A 23,889-nucleotide genomic window follows, 5' to 3' on the forward strand; every position below is an offset into this window, starting at 1 on the left:
CAACGACCAAACTCAACACAACAGCAGCTAGCACTATTTAGCCAGTAGGGACTATTTTCAAGAGATGAGATGACAAACATTAAGTATGGCGGTGGAAAATCCCACAAGGTTCAATATTGCTCTAAACAAGCAGTTATTCCCGGTACCGTATTTCTTAAGCAGAGTGTCTCAGAGATAGTCAAGATGCAGCCTCCTCCTAAATCAGTCAGGTTCGGGTGGACTTTACTCATGCTTTCATTGGTATTGCTGTGGAAGACCCAGATCTAGGACAAGTATCATACAGAAACCAGCAAAACACCATTGAAACCAATAAGAATTACGCTGCTTTCTTAACAACTCACTGAAGGTGCTGTAACCAATAATTACGTGGCTCAGTTTACTGTGGTGTGTGAGGCAGATAGTGGCTTGCTCTAAAGTAGAGAATAATCAAGTTACACGGAAATACTTCAGTCAAAAAAATATATGGGAAAGTAGCTAAAGTGTAACAAATAGCACTGCCTAGATTTGATTTTATTCATAGCACCGTTGTCACAAAAAGTCAACAGAGATGTGCAGTTCTAAAAAACAACTTCATAACCTCAGAAGTATACCAATGCAAATTTCAATTAACCAGTAAACAGGATTCTAAATATTTAGCCACAAGCTTTAGATAGAGTGTATAGGAAATCACGCTTAAACTAGGAATCCAAGCAATTCCATTTAATTTCATGTATGTATTTAGAAAAAAAACCAATGCTGTCCCCCACCACAGGGTGCTCTTTGCTAAATGTCACTTTCAAATGTAAAACTTAACACTTCCAAATGGTCATTTTTAGGCTAAAAAGGGCCACAGCTAATTTACGGCAAAGCAATTCTGCTGTCAGCGTTTTGGGAGGAAGATCTAGGAACAGAGATCTTCTGCTGCCTCAGTGGCATGAAGTATCTCCTTTTGGGCCACCAAGAGCAAATTTACAGGCTGCAGCAAGGAAATCTGCAAGGCTGGGCGGGACACCAGCAGGCGTGCAATGCACATGGTTGGAATCCTTCACAGATTTTGAAGTGTTTTGGCAAACGGTTTTGATTAAAGTCAATGACACCTTGTGAAGCGGCTGAACTGCTCGGTTTTGCTAACAGAGATTTTTCTCACAGTGAATAATGAACTTATAAATTACTCTTACCCGCAGCTATTTTGTCGGTGGAACTAGCAACAGGCTTTTTGGACGATTCGTTGTTTAAACTGTTTCGCTTTGAACCGGGAAGAGCTGCAGCATCACCCTCTTCCACTCTCTTTGCTGACAAGAGAGAACTACAAACCTTTCCAGATCCCTTCCTAGACCTAAACGAATAAGTGTTTTGTAAATTTCCTCCTTCGTAAACACCTCCAGGCCTTCTGCCAAGTCCATTTCCCAAGTCCCATATGTCATGTTATCATCTTCTGCCTCCTCCATCTTCGTGCTTTTTTTTTTTTCTCCCTGATTGAGGGCACTTCACTTACTGGCGATGTGAACAGCAGGTCCACAAAAACAAGTATTTTACCTAGAAGAACAGAAAAACTCCATAATTAAAGTAATAAACAACATTCAAATAAAAAATCGGAAGCTGTCGGTGCGTGGCCGCTTCCCATACAGGTTTCGGGCTGCCAGAAAAAACATCGCTCCGGCCGCCCGGTAAAACGTGGGAGGGGCGAAACCTCCGGCTGCCGGCGGGTCTGCGGGCGGCAAGCGGGGAGAGGACAGCGCCTCGGTGACCCCCCCAACTCCCTCACCGCGCCCTCCCCGGTGCACCCCCCGGTCCTGGTCCCCGCCCGGAGTCCCGGACCCACCCTGCTCGCCCGGACCCGGCGCCACTGGTCCCCGCCTCGGGGCGGCACCCGGAAAGGGGCCCCGGAGCTGCCCGGAGCTCGGAGGCTGGCGGGACAACCGGGGTCAGTTCTTTGTATTCTCTTTCTTCTTTTCTTTTTTTTTTCTTTTTTTTTCTTTTCTTTTCTTTCTTCTTTCCTTTCCTTTCCTTTCCTTTCCTTTCCTTTCCTTTCCTTTCCTTTCCTTTCCTTTCCTTTCCTTTCCTTTTCCTTTCCTTTCCTTTCCTTTCCTTTCCTTTCCTTTCCCTTTCCTTTCCTTTCCTTTCCTTTCCTTTCCTTTCCTTTCCTTTCCTTTCCTTTCTTTTTTCTTTCTTTTCTTTCTGCCTTTTCCTTTTTCCTTTTCCTTTTCCTTTCCCTTTCCGTTTCCCTTTTCCTCCTGTCTACATCCTGCCCACCAGTTTTTCAAGACACGATTTTACTTGACTCAGACGTGGTCATTCAGAGCATGCTCAGTACCTGCTATAACTGGTATTGTCCAGACACTTCATGCCAGCGATCAACCACCCTCCACCCAGTTTCCCATTCAGCAATAACCCTGAAAGCAGCTGTTCAAGAGCAATACACGTATGTGTGTGTTTCCATGATGTTGGTCCCTATTCTGCAAGGAAACCCCAGATTTTTCACCATTGCAGTTTATACAAGGGATGAATTCCTGATGCAGTATTCTCACAAAAAAGTCTACACCAAATTTTGAATTAAAAAACCCAAACATCCTAAATATGTAACCAAAATACTCTTTACAATAATTTTTCAAGCAATAAGTTTTACTATTCAAACTTGTGTATACAAAATGTTTTTTAGCAAGTACTTCCTACAGAATCTTTCGTAGGGCTTTATAAGCCACTGTTACAGTGAAGAAAGGTTATTTCTGCTTTGCACAGCCATGCTTTCTTCAGATCAAGGCTTTACAAGTGAAAAGAACAGGTAGCTGCCAGTATTTCAAGTGTACCCATGTTTTGGATCACGGCAGGTTTGTTATCCTGCTACATGATATATATCCTAGATAAACTTACAGTGATAAACATATATTCCATGATTTGAATTGGTGATAGAGAATACAGAGAGAAAACACAGGAAAAAAAACCCTTATTGTTTAATATACCACACTGGTGCAGACATAACCAATGTTTCCTTACGATCTAAGTAATTCCCAAAGTTCTCTGTGATGACTTCAAAATATGTCTCTTACCAAGTCACTTCTCCTCCCTCCAAAATAAAGCAAATAAGCCTTAAACTATGTCATACACCCTGCACTCTGCCTTAGACTCCACATATTCAAGAATACAGTGGAGTGTAGCAGGTTTTGGTGTAACAACTCAGAAACAGACTAACTCCTCCTCAGGATACTGCTTTACCCTTTAGAAATCAAAAGCTCCTCAACTGCCATCAGTTACCAGGATTTTACAGCTTTCTCGTGGGAGAAGGTTTGGTTTTAATTGTGAGCTCTAAAAAATTCCCAGTTATCGAACCCAGTACCTGCTACTAAGGGCAACCGTGTGATTTTCATCCTTTCGTTCACTGCTGAATTTTCGCTTGTGTTAGTTCTCCTTCTGTGCCTCTCCCAGAGCGCTTCAGAGGCTGCTAAGGCCTTACAGCCTGGCTATTCTGAACCCTTATCTAGTCCCCAACCAGACCAAACCACAATAAAATTAATTTTTATTTTATTATACAATAATTATTGTTAGGGAATAGACTGCTTTCACTCATAGAATTATTGAGTATACGGCTTCTTACAGAACTCAGTTAGAAACTGCTTATAGAGAATTCACTTAGCATAAGTGAGTTTGCTTGGCATAACCTCTACAAGCTGTGAACCTTTGAACTTTCTGTTTCTTTAAGTAAAAAAGGCTTCAGAGCCTTCAAGCTGTAAGATAACTCCTTGGAGATAAGTAAAGGAACAGAATGGCATCTAACAGAAGCATGTTTGGGCTATTACCAAGAACTTGTTTTCTCCAGCTGCAGGTCCAAAATAGCAGCTGAAGGTCAGAACTTTGACAGTCCGCCTGATGAAAATGAAGAGATCCAGTGAAGAACATGCAGACCTCATACTTCTGCAATTGGCCCAGGGTGACGCATTGGGGATGGGAGCTTGAACCTTGTGTCAAAAAGGTGGCCATTTATAACTAAAACTGGAAGCCCAGCAGAATGGTGGTGGCCACTGCAAGGATCCTTTGATCACCAGAAATGTATTTTCTTGCAACATGACTCAGAAATAGATTCCCAGGACAAATGGATTATTGGTATGTTTGGGTTTGCCTTCTGCTCTATGACTCCCAGGTTATGCAAAGCCCTTTAATTTATATGTACAAGTGCAGTGCAGTGCTAAATAATTTATTTTAGAAGAATTTATGCAATCCATGCCTGAATCGCTGCTGCGGGAAACATATGGAAAAGGAACTTCCCTGACAATTATGACTGTCATTTATTAACCCTCTCCCCAGGAAGCAATCCAATAGAGTTATTTTTTCCCCAAATGTCAATTGTTGTCCTTTGTCCATTGTTCAATCCATTGTGTAATCTGATCCAAATTTCTCTCTAGGTCTTCTGGAGTGTTGCTGGGTAACTGGTGCACAATTTCCTCTCTATAAGACAAGGCAGCTTCCTCATAAATGGTCTGAAAAATTTCACACTGAATGTTGTCTTGCAGCTTTTTCCCTTTGTAACCCCTAGAAAACAAGAACAGTACCAAGAGACGGTCTTAGATATGCAGAGAATTATGAAATATTCTGTAGAGAGTCAGTAATTTATACCCTAGAAAAACCTCTGATGAAGTCACATAACCACACTTCACTCCTTGTTTACTCCACTGACATACCTGCTTTCAAGTCTGTCATACAGAAATGAATTTTCCGTACGAAGTACAAACACTATATGAAACCACCGTTCAGGGAAAAAATCACAGCCGTGGTAATCGACAATAACTCCGCCCTCACTCATTTTATCTTCTAGTTCATCAATTACCTACAAAAGAAATAAAGACAGGAAAGTTTATCTGAAATTACAGAAGGTCAAAATACAAAAATGGTAGGTTTTGAAGCTGGACTTACCCTGTCTTCATCCAAAATTGGACAATTGTATTCCTCATCAAAACCTTCGTACAGTTTTCCTGCAGCAAAAATAATTTGTGGAAGTTTGTGAAGTAGCATCAGTTCCTAAAATTATTTATATTGTCATGTTTATTTCAGGATCGTGCATACAAAATATAGCATTCAGAGCAAGGAACACTTTGCTTACAAACCCACAGAAAGATAAATTTGTTTTAAAGAGTTAAGTAATGTACAAAGTATGCTACTGTTACATAAATGTTTTTTTAACTCTTGCCGCCAAAATATTTCTGTTAAAGCAAATTAATTGCCTCTTCATTTAATATGTAAGACATGCACTAGAAGCACAGTTATACAAAGCAAAATATCTTAAGTACTCTGATGGACTAATTTGTTAACACAGCCTACCTGCTTTTGCCATGTCACCCACATTGATATAGGTCATCCCAGTTCTCGATGCAAGTTCTTTTCCCAGCGTGGTTTTCCCAACGCCCGGAGTACCTACGGACATAAACCCAGATAAAGCGGCAAGAGAAGAGTACAAGTCCTCTTCAAGTAACCTTCTAAGGAGTCAAAAAGGAAGCTTTTGTCAGATAGAGCAAGTTTATATAAGAAAATGAGGGCAAAAAGCTGCAAGTAAAAAAAGAGAGAAAGTCTAGAGATTCAAACTGTAAGGAACATTTAACGAAGAACTGTTGTTTTTACATAACTGAGGACCTGGTGCCTGATGCCAGCAGGAGGGAAGGACCGAAAGACATCGGTCTACGAATCCTTAATGTAAAACACAGTCTCTTCCTGGAATATATACTGATACCTGTATTTACAGGTTAATTTAGGGGGAAGGGTAGCCAAAGCACCATGAATCCACATTTAAAATAGACTGATAAGGGGAAGGGTATTGTATGTAAACTGCGGCAAGCATCAGGATAGTCTGTAAACACTGAAGTACCAAACAACGGGGAACAGGGGAGGGAAATTGCAGCTGGGATTTTGGGGGGATATAACCAGGGGCTTTTTGCTCTATGTGGGCAAAAAGGGGCTCTTTGTTCTACCTTTAGGTAGAACACGCGTTGTTGCAATATCGTTATTAATAAAATTGCTTTGCTGAGAGATCCTGCCTGAGCCTATTATATTTGCAAAACAATTGTTGCCTACAAAACAACAACAAAACCCTACCAATAAAACTCTCGCCCTGTTCAGAAGTGTCATTCTAACCGGGATGATGCTACAGTAAGTCTCGCTTCATTTAAAAGCCCCGATAGCACCGAGAAGTCCCAAGTTCTCACGCGGAGCAGCCGGCACCGGCTCCGCAAGGACCTGCCGCCCCAACCCCCCGGGCTGTGCACAGGGCCAGGGCCTCCCCCGCCGCTCCCAGCCCCACGGGGGCCAAGCGGCCCGGACACCACTGGCCTCCCCGCGCTGCGAGCCGGCCCAGAGCCGGCCCTGAGCCGAGCCCGTCCCGTCCCGTCCCGTCCCGCACCGGTGAGCAGAATGTTCGGCCGCCTCATCCTGCCGCGGCCGCTAGTCGCCTAGGAGACACGTGCGCGGGGGCTTCCCGCGCCGCCGCCGCACGCCGAGCGCGTCACTGCTCTGCCTGAGGGACCGACGGGCAGGCAGGCGCGCCTTGGACAGCTAAGAGCCGCCGCAGGAGAAGGACCCCTGGGGAGTTCGGTGTGAGGGGCGGCCCGGTGCTCCGCGGGTCCCGCCGCCTCAGGCCGCCCGCCCGCCCGCTCCCCCGGCAGCGGGGCTCTCCCCTCAGGCCTGGCTGTCGCACGGCGGATGGGCCCCGCACGGGCTGAGGATGTCTGGAAGCTCCGCGGGAAGGCAGGCGGAGGTAGGCCGCGGGATCGGGGGTTGGGGACGGCCTGATGGGCTCCCGGGCGCCGCAAATCGTTTTTTGCAGCTTCCGGGAAGAGCCCGGTGGCTCCGCTTAGCTGTATTTTTAGGCCCGTTAACGACTCCTTGGTCTCTGCGTTGGCAGTTCCTCCTCAGTTGCGATTTTTCAATGTGTAAGACGTTTATTTTCTTACTGGTGCGACGTGCGGAAAGAAAACCTCTTCACACGGTGGTATCCGGCCCGCTGGTAAATATGCAAATTCAACTAAAAATAGCTGTTGTCAGAATAGCGTAAGAAGCAAACCGTGCAGATACAAATCCTCTTCCCACTTGTTAGTGCCCCTTACTCTCAGGTAATCTCTTGCCTGGTAGTGGTCTGTTGCCTTAGTTTGTAAGACATAAGCTATAGAGTATTCACAGAACTTTTTTGGAGATGGTTTGTCTGTTCTGTTACTCCAGTTTTTAAGTACTCTGATGGACTAATTTGTTAACACAGCCTACTTGCTTTTGCCATGTCACCCACATTGATATAGGTCATCCCCGTTCTTGATGCAAGTTCTTTTCCCAGCGTGGTTTTCCCAACGCCCGGAGTACCTACGGACATAAACCCAGATAAAGTCTGTTTCAGCTTGTAGCCTGTTATGGCTCCTGTGCAGAAAGGTTCTTGTGGGGCTATTGGCAGCAGAGAGTGTGTGACTGTTTGGATGTTACTTTGAGACTGTAGTTGGGCTGAAAAGTGGCTCTAGAGCGTAAGTTTGTACACCTGCCCCAGCAGGTTATTTCTTCAGTCTAAAATTAAATGCTGTTAGCAGTTTCGTTCCTTGTCACAGCCAGACAGACTTCTGACACATGGCGGTCTGATTCTACATCAGTCCGAGCATCTTCACACAGCAAACAAGTAATAATGCTTGGCTTTATTGTGCTGCCAGAATAACTTCGTTGCCTCTTTCAAACTCTTAAACACAAATAACTGCATTGTAAGTAGAAAAAAAAGAAAAAAAACAGAACTAGAAAAAACACCACATACTTAAGACTCTATGGAGACAACATGAACAGGACTTTAATGTAAATCTGGTATAAGCTTATGCTATTTTTTCATTCTTATATCTGTTTTAATTTTTCTTCTTTAATTTGAATGTGTGTTTGTAGAATTTTCAACTTGTTCTGATTTGCCAATTTGCTGCAAAATACTCTATCACAACGTGTAAGTTGTAGCTTTTTTTTAATACTGAAAAAGCATGCAGTTGACATGTTCAAAAAGCATTGTTGCTAACTAGTGGTATGCCTTTCAATGCTAATGAAACAATATGTTCTTAAATACACTTGATAAAAATCTCCAGTTTTCTAGATACAACCGTACCCAATTTAGGGGAGGAGGGCGCTACATTAATAGCGAATGTTTGTGTTTTACCAGGTATCAGATTGGTTGCCGCGTTCGTTTAATGACTTCTTTGGAAACACAGATATTTCTTCTAGTGCCATTCCTGTGAAGCCACTTGAAGTCAACTCTGGAAGAAACCAACAGCAGAAGAAGAAGGAACTTTATTCAGTGCCAGAAAGTGGCAAAACCAAAGTTCTGCCCAAAAAAAGAGCAAAGTCATCTTCAGTAGATCTGCCCTGTAACAAGTCCAGACGAAACCGGAGCCAGTCTCAAGATGAGCCGTGGGTAGATAGATACAAACCTGAAACTCAGGTGTGAGAGTTATTCTGATAATGTAGTAGTAATGTTATAGTGTAACATCTTGTACTTCTGTTCATAGTCTGTATTGGTCAGATTCTAAGTATATCTGAATTTATTAGGGCAGTGAAGTACTAGTTTGATTTATTCACTGTATGTGCTTAAGATTTTAATGAGCTATTTATCCATAGGAGGTGCATTTTTTCCCCCAGCCTTCCTGAGGAGATAAAGCTACCGATGAGCTCTTGTTTCCTTCCCATCCACTCCCCAGCTTTTGAACCTGTTGCTGGACTTCAGCCAGATCTTACAGCTCCAAGTACTAGGAAAATCCAGAGCTGAAGAAAGGAGAGAGAACTGAGTTAGTGCACTCATTATGAGAAAGATAACAGAAATTATCATGCACGTTACTGGACAGCATTTGGTGTGTTCAGACTACTTGACTAACTGCAGTTTCTGCCGTGTCTGGCTTGATGCACCTTAGGTGTGACTTTGCAGGTGTGGGCTACTGTGGTATCTTAGGGCTTCCAGGAGAAAGGACTCAAATCTGTAGCAAACCTGTTTTCACTGGTTCTGCTCGTGGAACAGCTTTTTCACAGCATGTTTCAAAGGTATCAGCATGTGTGTTAACTGACTCCTAGCTTGTTGATGTAGGTAAATTAGTGTAGTACTTGTAGTTTTATGTTTAAATATTTAATAGCTCGTCGCTGGAGAGGAATTGAGTTACAAGTCTAGAAGGTGAATAAGCTGCACAAGATTTGCAGAAGTTCCAAAAATTTGTGTAATATTAGAGTCAGTAGAGCCTAAAAAGTTCCGAGCCCAGCAACAGCTGTAAAGATTATAATGTTGTCACTTTAGAAATTATAAATCATTATTTCCCAGCTGCAAGCAATGGAAAATTGGTTGTTTGGAGAAACAGGGTTGAATGATTATCCTTAACGGTTGCACTTACCTCTACATAGCATAAACATATGTAACTGGAATAGACGTGTACATGGCTGGTAATATTTTATATAGTCAGCATATATTCTGCTCTTGAATCTTGTCATTACAGTCTTAGAGACCAAGAGGTATATATATGAATTTAATATATTTTGATCTTGTTTTAGGGTGACCTTGCTGTGCAAAAGAAGAAAATTGAGGAAGTTGAAACTTGGTTAAAAAGGCACATATTTCAGAGACAGCCAAAGCAGGTAATCTTACTAGAATTAGCAGCTAGAGATATAAACCCATATGAATGAGCTGGATTCAATTTTATTTAATTTCAGTGAGAAACTTCATGATTATATATTGTATTATAAGAAATCTGTTAATAACATGGATTAGACCTTGTACTTTTGTTTATGGCTTATGCCGCTAAAAGGTGGATTATGATTTTTTGCTCAGAAATACTATTTTCTAGCATCCATTAATTTCATATCTCTTCAGTGTGTGCTTGTAGCTACAGTTTATCTCCCACAGATTTATTTTAAGTATCTTGGCAAATTTCCAGTTGCACTGACTTGATATGAAGTGTTTTTAGCGTCTTGATTGATAAGAGGTATGCTATACAAATGCGTCATTTAGCAGTCTTGCCTAGTGCTTTTCAGACCTGATTCTCCAGTTCAGTATATGTTATGTTGGTAGTCTACATGGTGTGCTGTTAACAGGTACATTAAAAAACAAGAGTGAGGCTTTCAAGAGTTTGGGTCTAGCTTTTGATATCTGAATGTTCAACAGGTAAATAAATTCATAACACAAAATATTTAACTCAGTTTTTCTTGGGAAAAGAGAATCATTACCAGGGAAACTATAGAAGAAATTAAGCTAATATTAATCTACAGCCAACTTTCAGTCTTTATTTATCATATTTATCTCATATTTATAATGTTGTGGGTTTAGTTGTTGTTTGTTTGTTTGTTTGTTTTTCCTGTGACAGAGTGGCTCTGTTTTACTGCTAACTGGTCCTCCTGGTTGTGGAAAGACTGCAACTATACAAATATTAGCAAAAGATCTTGGTGTTCAGGTGCAAGAATGGACCAATCCAGTATCTTTAGACTTTACAAAAGAAGACTTAAGAAATATGTTTGGCCATGGTAAGTATTTTAGTTTTATTTTCTCTTCCAGTTTGCCTTTTTTTTTTTTTTTTTTTTTTTTGGTGTATTTTTTTATTTTTTATCTCCGTCATGTATGAAGTCAGACCCACATCCATGTAAGCCAGATCTATAGTGTTTAATAAGAATCTTTCTATTGCTTTTATCTGCAAAGGGATTAGATCTTTTTACAGTGTTTACAACAAAACAATTTGCAGTTCAAATCAGCATAGAGAGCTATGTAATAGCATGGATATCATTTGAGTAAATTGAATAAAAACAGGTAAGTCTGTCTTTGTCTGGGTCCTTTTAAAAGTTCTCTCGTATTTGTAACATGTTTGTCAAAGGACTTGGCTGCTGGTGTTCAGTGGCTACTATCAGAAAATAGCATAGGTGGGTTTTAGTTCTTGTTGGTATTTATATTTTACTTGGTATAATATAGAATAGATATTTTTGTTTTCTTTTTCAGACTCAAATTTTCATACGTTTCCGAGTCAGGCCCAAACAACTCTCTTTCAAGATTTTCTATTAAGAGCAAATAAATATAACAAACTTCAGATGCTTGGGGAGTCCTCAGAAAATGATAAAAAGCTTATTCTTATTGAAGTAAGTAAAAACTTGTGAAGTCTTGTTTTGAAAACAATAACCTGTATTATAACACTGACATGCTAACTACCTTCAGCTGGTGGATTGGTGTTGCCGAAAGCTACTCTGCTATACTGCACATGAGTTCTTTATTAGTTTTTGTGGCTCTGCAGCAGTCTAGAACCAAGTTTTACCTGTAGTTAAACTATATAAGCCAATAGGCAGAAATTGGAGACTAGTTTATGTACAGTAATAAGTAACTGTATCAAAAAGTAGATCAAAACAGTACTGTATGATTAGCTTTCGAGAAATATATTTGCCTGTAAACATTAAGAGGGGAAAAACTCACTGTTCACATTTCTTAAGGATGCAGAAGAGTGTAGAAGATACATGAGAATTAATGCAGTGAGACAGCATTTGAAATTTAGCATTCTCTAGTCTTGTGCAGGGGGTGTTAATAGGCCAGAGATGTGAATTCTGAGGGTTTGCAAGCCGTAATTGGAGGGACAGAAGACTTTATTTTTTTATTCAGGACTGTGTTTCAATAACATTTTCTTGTTGAGTTTTTTTTACTGACAGTGGGATTTTATGTTACGGCAGTCAAGTTGTCTGTAAACTTGCAAGAAAAAGAATAGATGAGACACAAATTCCAGCTGAGTAATGTGATGTACTGTAAAATTTAGGAAGCATGGTTTTCTTTGACTTATCTTCATAAAGTAACCCCAGTTATCTTCAGTGTTAGCTGCATTCAAATTTAGCTGTAAGTAATAATAAAAAGTGTGTAGCAACATAGTGTGCCATAACAGTCAGTATGTGGGAGAGAATATTTACATCTGAATGTAATGACAGCCGTTCATTTGTTTTGAATAGGACATACCTAACCAATTCTATCGAGACCCCAGCAGTCTACATGAAATTCTCAGGTCAGCTGCAAATGACTTTTTAATAATTAGCTTTAGCCACTTACAGTAAACGGGAGTTTGATTCTTGTTATGTTTGTTTACTTTTCAATTTAGGAGATTTGTTCGTACAAGTAGATGTCCCCTTATATTTATAATCTCAGATAACTTCAGTGGAGACAGCAACCAGAGGCTACTATTCCCAACAGAAATTTTAGAGGAGTTGTGTATATCCAATATTAGGTAAGATCTTTTATCTCATTAAAGCTTGATTGAAACAAGTAAAAAAATGAGAAACTAATTATTTTTTCTTAAATGAAATTCAACAGTTTCAAGCCTATTGCACCAACAAATATGATGAAAGTTCTTAATCGAATAGCTGCAACAGAAGCTAGTATGGTAAGTTGTAAAACAGATAAATTCTGTGCAGTGCAGGATCAAAAGATCTCAGACTTTAATGTCTGAAACATTTATATTGGATACTGTATTTGTTTGATGTTTGATAGCAAATGCTCACATCCCCTGAGAGCCCCCACCAGTCCCCCCAACAGAAAACAAGGAACAAACTGGAAAGATGTGAATTTTAAGATTAGTTCCACTTGATTCTTGTCCAAGTCTTCAGAGTTACGTCTGGAAATTCTGCCTGTTACGGAAACTATGTATAAGAAACAAGTAATAGGAATAGAACTGATTTTCATTGTATTCAGTAAGGCTGGAAGAGGTCATGAACCTAAATCCCTTATTGTTCCTGAGCTCTATATCAAATACAACCAAGTCTGATATTGAGTGGAATCTTGCAAAGAATTATGTGCATCATTCCGTTTACTGTTGCTATATAATGTGTCAATGTGCTTAAATGGATTAGATATTTCAAAGTTAGTGGTATTAAATAGTTTGAGCACATGATGGGTGCTTATGTAATCTGTTTATAGTATGTGTTGGAGGCAGGTTCCCACAGACAGAATAATGTTCCAATACTCCTTTTCTTACATTTTCTTGGTACTTTGAATGTTACTTTTCTTTGTAGAACAGAGAAAAGAATTGTGCTCTTGATAGAACTTCTCTGGAGTTGCTTTGCAGAGGTTGCTCAGGTGATATAAGAAGTGCAATAAACAGTCTTCAGTTTTCTTCTATGAAAGGTAAATACCTACGATTTTGTTAAGTGAAAGACGTTTTGACCATTTCTGCTGTAAAGGTACACTGTTCATTGTAGCAGTGCAGCTGGGTGAGCTGTGCAAAGCATTTTTGATATGCTGCTCTGGAGCAGGAATACAAGGTACAAAGTGGTTTGTGGTTTTGTTCTGGTTTTTTAAGCTGAAAGTGTTCCTTTTCATGACTGTTATATGTAGTCTGAAAACTGAGTAACATCTGCTATGTGTGTGTTGATGTAATTTTAATGAAATGCCTTATTTTCTTCTTGATATCTTTGCTGTTGGTGCTTGTTTACTGATCAAATGTTTTATGATGCAACCTTAACTAGAAGGGGTTGTTTTTATTGCTTAGTTTTCTACACTTCTCCGTGTCCTTATCTCTACCCTTGGAGCATTTCTCAAGTAACTTGTTGACTTTATATATGGCGTTTCTGTAATGATTGATTTTGCTTTGGAGTTTCCTAAACTGTTGGTAAATTGAAAAGCTGTGAGGTGGCATGACCTACTGTGAAGTTATTGAGCACTTTATGGAAAAATTTGAGGCTCAGTGTTGTAGTAGTTTTCAAAGTACTTGGTTGGACAATGCTCAAATCAGTCTTAATATGGGATTATGTTCTAATATGGAAAGAAAACAGGAAGCATTGGAAGTCAGTAATTGTTAAGAAACAGATGTATGTGAGTTACATAATCAGAATTTTTATAAGCAGCATTCTGGCATGTGTAGTTCATTCCAAGAACTGTTAAATGGTGCCAACATTCAACCTAGAAATAAGGAAGCGAATTCAGTCAGCAGCTGTGTTCTGCTATGTGTTCCAAAGCTAGCAATGATCTTCTTGCTTTTACTCATTTTCCCTCCCATCCACCTCGCAAATAGAAAATGTGCTCGTGGAATACAGGATTAAAGGTAGTTCCAAGTCCTTATTCTAAGAATGTAGTTTGAGTTTTAGAGTATATTGAAACTAACTTAGCTGTTTGAAATCACATGAGGGACAGAGTCACGTTTCTTAGTTTGATTTGCAAACATGGAAACTAAATTATTCTGATGTTGTCTTCTAGTAAACTCAGTTTGCAGTAGCTCACTGCTGGATGCCAAGCAGTTTCTATGTACAGTAGAAAATCTAAATAGTCTTAAAATTACCATCTTGATTAATTTTTATTAAATTACCTTGGAAATATAAAAACGTGAGGATTAGAGAGAACTTGCGAGAAAACAAAGGCATATGGCTTGACAGCTTCTGCATGTGACATCTGAGAATAATGTACTCAAGTCATACCACACTGAACATTCTCTTCCTGCATTTTCTCTAACAGACTGAGAAAAGGTGCCTTCATATTTAATAGAAATTTTTCAGTTTTTCAGGTATTTCAGTTAGGTAAATTATTGTCAGCCAGTGATATTTTTTAAGTGTGGTTGAAACCTCATCTCCTTGTTGATCTCCTGACAATGCAGTAATAGTTTTTATATATAGAATTTTTTTCATCACTTGCGTATGTGTGTAAATACAAGCAATACATCCACTTTGGTAATATTAGTGGGTAAAATGGATCCATGGTAGTCATGGGAGAAGAGAAGGGTAAATAGTTAAAAGATAAGTTATCTTAGTTTGATAGGGAACATTCAACTGCCCCTAAATCAAATTGTGGGTGAAAGTTTTTGAGTTTCAAATTAGAGTAGAAGAAGGGTTTTATTCTTTGGAGCTCTAAACATTATGGAAATTAGTAGGCTGTTGCTGTTGGAAGAATCACCTAAATTTTTCTTTTAGGCCTCATATGTGAGTGAGAGTATTGTACAGATAATGCAAATAGAAAATAAATTGATAAGTGAACAGAATTTAACTGAAATATAATTTATGTGTATTTGCACTTGACCTTGTTAAAAATTTCTTCTTTATATGCATCAGAAGTAGAATGAATGAGCAAGAATGCTGACTTTTAAAAAAGACACATACTATTCAAAAAAGTATGTGGCACCTTAGCTGTGGTGTAAGGGACAGAAGTGGAATGAAGCATGCTAGTGTAGGTGACTGGTTAGTGCCCTTATTTAAATAACCTTTTTTTGTTTTCTTTTTTTTTTGTGTTTTTTTTTTCTTTTTTTTTTTGTTTCAGACATTAGCAGTAGCAATAAAATAGAAAATGTTTTTAGATTCATGTGTGTTATCCTGACTGTATTTTTGCTTTTATTGACAGACTGCTCATTGGAGGAGGAGTTTTGGTCAAGGAAGAAAAGGAGCTCCACACTAAAGTGTAAAGCATCAACAGTATCTAAAGTAGAAAAGAAAAGTAAATCCGATACTTCAGAAGACAAAGAGATACAAGCTATTGGTGGCAAAGATGCTTCCATCTTTCTTTTCCATGCTCTGGGGAAAATAATTTACTGCAAAAGTAAGAAAACTGACTTAGTTTTCCTTTTAATGGGCAAAGTATGTCAGCTGCTAATAGCTATGTTTGCTAAAATAAGGCTTAAGAGTGAGCTTTAATTCACGTTTGGTCATTAGTAACAGTATAAAAACTGTAATAAAAGTTTGTAGTAGCTGTGGTTGCAGCTGTCTGTATCTATTAGTTAAATAAACATTAAGATGTACTACAGGTATGTAATAAAATTACATAACTCTAGTTGCATTAGGTCCACATGCTCTCATGCACACAAAGCTAGACAGGTAGCCACCACATTTGTTGCTTTCTACAAAAGCAAATTTTGGTTTTGTGCAGAATTATATGTTGTTGTATAGTTACATTCTGTCCTCATCTGTATTCCTAAAGGTTACAGAACAGCCATGCTGCCTCACAGCTATTGCCTCCCTTGTTTATGTGTATGAGTTTGACTCTTTCTGCTGTCTTTTCCTCCTTTTTATCTCAACTTTTTCTTCCCTTTAGCAGACATATGTGCTTTCTCCTTTCTGACTTTAAAACCTCTTCCACTCCTCTGTTGTACTCTCCCCTTTCCACCTCACCAAAATACTTCCCACCTTACTACTATGGAAAGTTCTGCCTTTTATATACTCAGATTCTGTAAATCTAGGAAATCTATCTGCTTCCTGTGTGTGATTACCGTACTGTTTTTTTAACATCTAAAAACTATAATTGATAAGCATTGGGAACTTATTAAAGTGCTGCTGTCTGCACTCGGCCAAATCAGGATCCAGAATGCAATTGGCTGTCTGCATTTTGGTAACAATTCACAATATCTGTTCCAAAATCAACTGAGGAGAAACAGTGAGATGAGGGAATATGAAAATAATTAGATGAAATATGTAATGTGAAATTTAATTAACTAATTACATGTTGTTGACAGTGTAATATTGACTGTATAATTAAGTACTTGTGCTTGCCTCAAGAGCTTTCTGGGAACTGAAAGTGGTGTAATCTGGTTGCTGGTGGACTTGACAGTTGCTAAAAAGATGCTCAATATATGTGAAAATTACTGTTCACGCAGTTACACATCTCTGTTCTTGCTCTTATCTAATTTTTATTCTAATTTTGAATATTTAATCTTGAACGTGTGTATTTTTCTTCTGTCTTTTTTGCTTCTGTGCAGAAATGTAACAACATTTCTGATGCTAAAAGACTAAAGATTGTAAAATCCTTTGTAGGAGATCCAGTGTCAGACTCAGAATTTCCTCAGCTGCCTGCTCACTTATCAGAATACCGTCGAGACACCTTGCTTATTCAGCCTGAGGTACATCTGCGGTGAAAAAAACAAACCAAACTCTTCAGTGATTGATGCAAATTCTCAAGCACAGTCGTTTTGTCACTGGTCTTTATATATACATATTCAGTCTGTCTTAATTTATAGAATAATCTCGAAGGGACCTCTAGAGGCAGGTTAAGTTTCCAGGCTCTTGATCTGTTGAGTTTTGAGCATCTCCAGGCATAGAAATTCTCTCACCTCACTGACAGACTTGTGGAAGGTGGACTTTACGTTGCAGCAGCCTGTGGCTGTTACCTCTCATCCTTTTGCTGTGTGTTGCCAAGAGGGGTCTGAGTTCATCTTTCTGTAACCACCAATTGAGAGAGATGAAGACGACGGTGGTTTCTGTCCCTCCATCCCCACCATTAGCCTTCTCTGGAATCAAACGCACCTCCCTTTGTATATAAGCATCGCTTTGCAGATTGTGTCTGACAGCTCCCTAACTATCTAAATGTATCATAACTTTTATAGCATGCTTTTCTTTATACACTGTGTAAAACTTGAACTTTTTTTTTCCTAATAGGATATTGTGGAAAAATCACATATGTCCGGAAGCATGTTTAATTTATACCTTCACCAGAACTATGTAGACTTTTTTTCTGATATAGATGATGTAGTGAGAGCCAGTGAATATTTGAGCACTGCTGACGTCCTTTGTAGTAACTGGAGTGTAAGTGTTATCTTTTTATACACTTTCTTTTATTTTTTTAATACTCTGACATTAAGCATCTGACTTTTTCTGTAAGTGTTTATGAATGGTACAAAGCAATTTTCTTACAACTTGGTAAGAATGGAGCTGTATCAATTCAGACTTGCAGTATAGGTGACAGTGACTTGTTAATGCTGAAGTACATAAAATACAGAAGAGATGCAAGTCCAGCTTCTGTCAGTATTTCGTTATAGTGGGTTATAGTGTTTGTGAAATATTCTACAAAGTATTTTTAAGTCGAACACATGCTAAAAATATTTTGGAGCCTGTATGCCTTTTCCCTGCAGTAACTGAGCTAGCTTTTTCTTTCAGCCGCTTTGAGTGAAAGTTTCACAGTAATCTGAATGTGTTCTGAGCGCGTCATGTCACTGCAATTACAGACTGTGTTTTAATTCAGATGAGACATGCTGTACAGAGGCTGGGAGTTCACATAATGCGTGATTTCTCTCTCAGACACGGCTTGTAATGGAAAAATACAGTGCATCTGTGGCTACCCGAGGGGTGATACATTCAAATACATCCAGAGCCTTTGCCCACCAGCAGGGAGGAGGGATGGGGTTCCGGCCTTTGCATAAACCCCAGTGGTTCTTTATCAATAAAAAGGTAAATACTTGACTTTTTTTTTTGTTGTTATTGTTTGGTTTTTGTTTATTTGTCTTTTTTTGTTTGTTTTGTTTGTTTTTTTGCCTTTTTTTTTTGTTTTGTAAGATATAACACTTGAGTAGTATAGATGAGATTTTTCTCACAGTGCTAAACTTGTCAAATATCCTATTTTGATAGAAGCCACTTCTAAAAGCACTTGCTCGAAGAGTTGTGTTTGAATTATTCCTTTAATGGAAAAATAAATTGGAGTTCTCTGACAAAGTCTGATTCTTGTACCCAAGTTGGCATACTGCTGGGAGAGTCTTAATCATGAGTTAATGGAGACACAGTTAGCGTTGCAATACTATTAAATATTCCTAAAAGTAAGTTTTAAGGTTTTGTGCACTTCAAATCACATTAAATTGTTGTGTAAGTTTAACAACAGTAGAGGAATTAATCATTTTTATGATCTCTGTATGTAACTTGCACTGCTTATCTTTTTTCTGGTCTGATTTTTCAGTAGCTTCCATACAGTATTCAGCAGGCAAGAAGAAAGTCTGTCTTTCGTGCTACAGAATATCCATGTTAATAATAATTTACCAGTTTTTTACTTATGTTTCTTTTTGCCCCAACTCTTACAGTATCAAGAAAACTGCCTTGCTGCAAAATCTCTGTTCTCAAGCTTCTGTTTACCACCGGAGTGTCTTCAGACAGAGCTATTGCCTTATCTTGCTATGTTAGCAAATCCAATGAGAAACCAAGGTAAGATGGGTCTAACTCTTGATCTTGGACACTTTTTTTTGTAATTAAAGCATACTGAAAAATTTTGTAAACCAAAATGTCAGTGCTATCTGTACTTTTGCCTCAGTAAATAAATACTCACAGTAAATGCATATAGCTGATACCCAAAAATGTTCCTAGTACCACAGCCAAAATTAAAGCTGTCCTGCAAGGTTTGAAACAACATCAAGGACATTTAAAAGACTCACATAACTGAAATAATTAAATTAAGTGTCTCCCTTGGCAGAAGTGAGGTGTATATGATGCTTTATAAATCTTTAAGATGGGGTCCTCAAGTTGGAGTATTTTTAACAATTTTTCCTTTTTTTTTTTTAACTGTGTGGATTTATGGTATCTCTGTACTTTGAAATTTCATTATGTACCCGTTTCACTCAGTTTGTTAAGGTCCTTGCACAGATTTTCTGTCTGCCCACATCCTTAATAGCCTAACAGGGCAGCACTGGCAAACTTACTCATCTCACTTCACCCCTCTTTTCCACATGGTTATGTTTAAGAATGTGCTGGATAGCTGCATCCTAGCACAGATTTCTGCAGAACTGTATTGGTGCATCTATTCAATTGAAGGAGTCAACCATTACCTCATAGCCCTCTCCCCATTTCCTATTCATTAGTTATTTATCAGACTTAACTAATTACGTTGTTATCTTAGGCTTAGGGCTTCTTTTAAAAGGCCCTTTGCTGAGAAGACTTTTGGAAGCCTAGCAGGCAGTATTAACTAGATCTTGATTGCTTACTGATTCCTTTCCAGTAACATCAGTAGACTTAAAAGGCTTTAAAAAGCCTTTCGCAGGTAAACAAAAATCCAGGTTTGCAGTGCATTTGTGTAACCTGAGCTAATCCGATAGCAGGCAGTTCATAAGGAAAATTAACTGTGAATGGTACATCATCCAAAAATTACTGTTTACACAGCTGGATCACTTATGCTCTGTTAATTACTTCTAATAAAAGGTTTTATGTCTTAACCAAGACCTTGACATCAGGACAAATTCATTTTGTAGGCTATGGAATAATAACTCTGCATTATAATACACGGTTGATGAATGTCAGGTTTGTGTGGTTTATTTTTTTTATTTTTATTTTTATGTGTAGGCAATCTGTATATATGTTACGGTAATGTGGCAGTTCGGAAAAAAAACCCAAACATGTAGATGTGTGCACAGTGTTTTGGTTTACAAAATATTGCAAATAATACAGGTATACTTGACTTAACTTATGAAATATTTGGGTTTTGGTATGTTTAATTGTATGTGCATTATGATCTACCCAATATGATACTGGTGATTCTTTGTTCTTAGCTCAGATTGCTTTTATCCAAGACGTCGGGAGGCTACCACTGAAAAGACATTTTGGGAGGTAAACTTAGTGTCTTACTTTCGTTAAGAAAAGACATAAGTTATTTCTTAATATACTGAGGAAGAGAACCATTTTATAGAGAAACATCTTCAATGTACATCTATGATGTGACATTTTCCCTGACTTGCAGCAGGATAATTTTATATCTTGCCTTTTAAACCTTTTTCCAGTTGAAGTAATTTATCATTACATTGTAATGATACATCATTGTAATTTATCATTACAATGTTAATAACAACATTTTAATTGTAGTCTTATTTTTGACTCTTGTTTAGCTTTCTTTTCTATGCCCCAAATATTAGCTCTGTCCTGGACATATCTATATTTCTCCCGTGCATTATCTGAATAAAGTATTTTACAATCAAGAACATTTACATGAGAATAAAACTGGATTGATTCAAAGACTATAGCGCGCTTTGCCTATTGTTTATCATGACATAAAACATTTATCTGGAAGCTTGATAGAACATTCCGTGATCACATGTATGTTAGTTAGAGGTGTAAAAAGTAAAGTATAATTGAAAATTATTCTTATTTCCTTTGAAGCAGCTGTATATCTGTGGAACTACAAAATAATGAGTGCTTCCTCTGAAATTAGATAGCAGAACTGATTTTTATTTTGTGGAATTTTTGCCTTTTGGACTACTTAAAGTAAACCTTTGTTTAGAATGCATTTTAGAAATAAAGTTTTATGCTGAAGTTGTTCTGTCTTGGATGATACTGACAAAATACTTTTTATTTCAACAGAGAGACTGTAGTGCTCTGCTTATAGATTGTGTAGTGACTGTGGGGTGACGTGGCATAATCTGTTATGTTGTGACTCTCGTGAGCCTTCTGAATCACAGGCATTATTTAAACCAGTAGGACCTCAGTTATATTTCTTTAACTTTGATATCTCTGAAATGAAAGTTTTAAGTGTGTTCTTCTCATAAAGGATCACAGTTAGCTGGAATGAAACTTAACATTTTCAACGCTTAACCAAGAGAGAGATTGTTAGGGCATCTGACAAAGCATCTCGTGTTTATCACTGTGTTATTGCTGTCTGGGTTTAACTATGAAACACTGGCCTGTAAGGTAAAAGCTGTGTTACCCAAGAACGACCTTGTTGCACAACATCGTATTAAAAGCCATTTTGGTTGCTTATTAGGAAGAAAAAAGCCCACATCCCTAACTGATGCACTTTTTGTGATCTCCTTAGTCTAAGACAAAATGTTTGTAACTTTATGAATTGATTATAGACTTTATTATGCCACTAACTTTGTCTGCAGCGTACTTTTAAATATTGGTAAACGTTTTGTATCTACATTAATAAGTTGAGTGTGTGTCATTTAGAGTTTTATCTGAGCAGTAACTTTATCCTGAAAACATGGTAATCCTTTTTCACTTGGTCGCTATTTTGGAAAAGAAGTAGAGAGAAATGTAGGCATTTTAGTAAAGTTTTGTGCCCTCCAGGAATCCTAAATGAAAATAACTTGTTTTGTGTTATTAAGCAGTCCTTAAAATAACTTACGTGCAGCTGTTTCAATGGAAATATGAATATTTTGTTTATTTTCTGTTATATTTATTAATGGAATGGGAATGGTACTGTAGTAAGAAAATGAACATTGAGGAGGGTGCACAGTATTTAATCAGCTGGCCTTGCTGTCAGGATGAGTTTTTGTCAATAACTCTGTAAGTTCTTGTTTTATTACTTATTATTTTATTTTATGATTCTATTATTCCCACGTAAAGTGGGAAAAACAATAAAGGAGCATTGTTAACAAACTGATCCAGAGATGGTAGAAAGACTAAGAAGTCCAAATAGAAAAGAAATTATAAAATATAAAGATTTATTTTCCACCACCTTTTTTTGTTTTTCTTTTAATGTGCCTATTTCAAGCTAAATTGCTTCCTGTCCTAAAGGATTTCAGTTTTGCTTGGAAAAGGTCTCATGCACCGTGGGCTGCTGTCAGTAAGTGAATGGTTAGCAGTTCATGAGTGTGAGGAAAGCTCACCAAACCCACTGTCACAATAACTAAGAAGCTTCCAGCACCGCGATGGGTACAGAGCACAAAGGGGACCTGGTGTTCCACTGTTGCTGCAGCGTGAGGCTGTGTGGGTCAGTCGAATGTGGGAGCTGCTTGGCACCAGTGAAGAGGGGTGACTTGTGTGGTATTACAGCTTCTGTGTGAGAGAGCAGACGTTTTTTGGTGGTAACTTCCTGTTGCAATGATATTTTTACAGGTTAAAGCTTGAAACGCTTACCGACAAAGACCCTGGGATACCAGACTTACTTGTCAGCTGTGAGGGGGACCGAGCTGATGTGCTTGCTGTGGAGACGGCTGTGCAGATGGAGAAAACCAGAAGGAATGAGAACGAAGTGGATGGGTTCCCTCTCTCCTCCAGCCAGTGCAGTGGGAGTGAGCTGCCCTGCAGCCAGCCTCAGCCTGTTGCAGCCCAAGCAATCATGGAGGAGGACGAATTAGAAATAGAGGAATATGATAGTGACTGAGTACAATAAAATATCAACCACTGGCTTGCCTGAATAGGTTAATCGGCCACTCTTTGCTAAAGAGAGCGTGGTCTGCACAAAAGTACCACCTGAGATACTTAGGTGGGCTAGGAGGCCAAGTCTGAACATGCTGTGTCAGCAGCAAGACAGCTCTTCTCAACTTCCTCTTAACTTTGGAGGATGAGATTTGAGCTGAATACTGAATCACAAGCTATTCCTTGCCTCTCCTGAGCCATGAGATAATCTATATTGATAAAAAGGGGATAATAAATGATGACTGAAATTAGTGTGAAAGAGACTGTAGCTATGCAGTGTCACTCTTTAAGTTATTTTTATTTTTTACACATTTTAATTTACTTTCCAATTGTGTGTTCGCTGAGTACACATTTGATAAGTTGTCAGCATTTGAAGGCTTTATTAAAATTCATACCTTCAAAAAAGTTGCTGTTTGGAAGCTTGATCCTTCTAAAAGAAGAGACTGAAGTGTACATGTAAAAAGTTTGATATCCTGTACTGATCATGTAAATAAAACTACTGTATTAATACTGTTTTGGTTTTGCCACATTTTTATGTGTTTGTAAGTTGAACATATGTTGCACAACAGATTATTTTGGATTCCTTTTTAAATTATATTTTCATAATTTATGGAGGGGAAAATACAGCAATCAAACATAAGCCCTTCTCAGGCTTTGTGTTCTGTAGGAAGTTAATGGTGTAGTGTGTGGTTTTTCTCCTTAAATTGCAGTTGTGGTGGTGGGGGAAAGAATAACCCTGGATTGGGTAACTGACAAGTGAGAAGGATGTTGTGGTTGTCCGAATAGACTGTTTAATACTTCAGCTTTTTTCTGTAGCTGACATCAGTCCACAGAGATTGATCTTAGTACCTTGCTGTGGTGAGTGATACCACAGGAATAAGGAAAAAACCAAACAACTTTGTGTAATGTATGTTTGCATTTCTGTGTTGCTTACCTCCAAAGTTTAGTAGAAGAAATATGCATTTATCCACCATAATTTTGGAATTAATACCACTATTAAAAAGTTCAGATTTGTCATTTCATAAGAGAGAAGTGTAGTCTTTCCATCTATAGTTCTCATTTAATTTTGAAGAGTCAAACTTGTCCGTTAATTCTTAAATTAAGTTGGAGCTATACTCATTACAGCAAAAT

General features: G+C 38.4%; 3 protein-coding genes across 5 annotated transcripts in view; 1 reads left to right on the plus strand and 2 right to left on the minus strand.

The window, feature by feature from the left end:
- CCDC125 (coiled-coil domain containing 125) overlaps positions 1-1,427 on the minus strand; it is a gene marked incomplete at both ends in the record, with an annotated part of 10,650 nt that extends 9,223 nt beyond the window's left edge. The window contains 3 exon segments of the mRNA XM_080362194.1: positions 1,158-1,176; positions 1,179-1,397; positions 1,400-1,427. Of these exon segments, the coding sequence (XP_080218320.1) occupies positions 1,158-1,176; positions 1,179-1,397; positions 1,400-1,427 (266 nt within the window).
- A 2,776-nt stretch (positions 1,428-4,203) lies between these two features.
- Positions 4,204-6,455, minus strand: AK6 (adenylate kinase 6). Of its 2 annotated transcripts, none has more exons than XM_080362755.1 (5): positions 6,362-6,455; positions 5,290-5,382; positions 4,885-4,943; positions 4,653-4,798; positions 4,204-4,503 (listed from the first exon to the last, which is right to left on the minus strand). In XM_080362755.1, the coding sequence occupies exons 1-5, from the start codon at positions 6,387-6,389 to the stop codon at positions 4,314-4,316; spliced, it is 516 nt and encodes a 171-aa protein (XP_080218881.1). In that variant the 5' UTR covers positions 6,390-6,455; the 3' UTR covers positions 4,204-4,313. The 2 variants fall into 2 exon arrangements, with proteins under 2 accessions (XP_080218881.1, XP_080218880.1); XM_080362754.1 differs by having other exon boundaries at positions 4,885-4,989.
- A 72-nt stretch (positions 6,456-6,527) lies between these two features.
- RAD17 (RAD17 checkpoint clamp loader component) lies at positions 6,528-23,266 on the plus strand. 2 transcript variants are annotated; one of them, XM_080362752.1, is made up of 16 exons: positions 6,528-6,715; positions 8,132-8,410; positions 9,502-9,585; positions 10,311-10,467; positions 10,934-11,070; positions 11,920-11,972; positions 12,066-12,191; positions 12,278-12,347; positions 12,976-13,087; positions 15,287-15,481; positions 16,690-16,775; positions 17,311-17,457; positions 17,950-18,099; positions 18,720-18,840; positions 20,175-20,232; positions 22,456-23,266. In XM_080362752.1, exons 1-16 carry the CDS (start codon positions 6,683-6,685, stop codon positions 22,721-22,723), a joined length of 2,076 nt encoding a protein of 691 aa, XP_080218878.1. In that variant the 5' UTR covers positions 6,528-6,682; the 3' UTR covers positions 22,724-23,266. The 2 variants fall into 2 exon arrangements, with proteins under 2 accessions (XP_080218878.1, XP_080218879.1); XM_080362753.1 differs by lacking the exons at positions 6,528-6,715; positions 8,132-8,410 and adding an exon at positions 8,746-9,003.
- The last annotated feature ends 623 nt before the right edge of the window (positions 23,267-23,889 follow it).

This window comes from Nesoenas mayeri, assembly GCF_963082525.1.
Source record: "Nesoenas mayeri genome assembly, chromosome: Z".
NCBI classification, from domain to species: domain Eukaryota; kingdom Metazoa; phylum Chordata; class Aves; order Columbiformes; family Columbidae; genus Nesoenas; species Nesoenas mayeri.

Bases quoted from the DNA above. Each gene is read 5' to 3' on its own strand.
- AK6 (XM_080362755.1), bottom strand. From the start codon at position 6,389: ATGAGGCGGCCGAACATTCTGCTCACCG. The intron at 4,944-5,289 runs GTAGGCTGTGTT...TTTTTGCTGCAG, and splicing joins GGGTGACATGGCAAAAGCAG to GAAAACTGTACGAAGGTTTT. The intron at 4,799-4,884 runs GTAAGTCCAGCT...TTTCTTTTGTAG, and splicing joins CAATTTTGGATGAAGACAGG to GTAATTGATGAACTAGAAGA.
- RAD17 (XM_080362752.1), top strand. From the start codon at position 6,683: ATGTCTGGAAGCTCCGCGGGAAGGCAGGCGGAG. The intron at 9,586-10,310 runs GTAATCTTACTA...TTCCTGTGACAG, and splicing joins TTCAGAGACAGCCAAAGCAG to AGTGGCTCTGTTTTACTGCT. The intron at 20,233-22,455 runs GTAAACTTAGTG...ATATTTTTACAG, and splicing joins CTGAAAAGACATTTTGGGAG to GTTAAAGCTTGAAACGCTTA.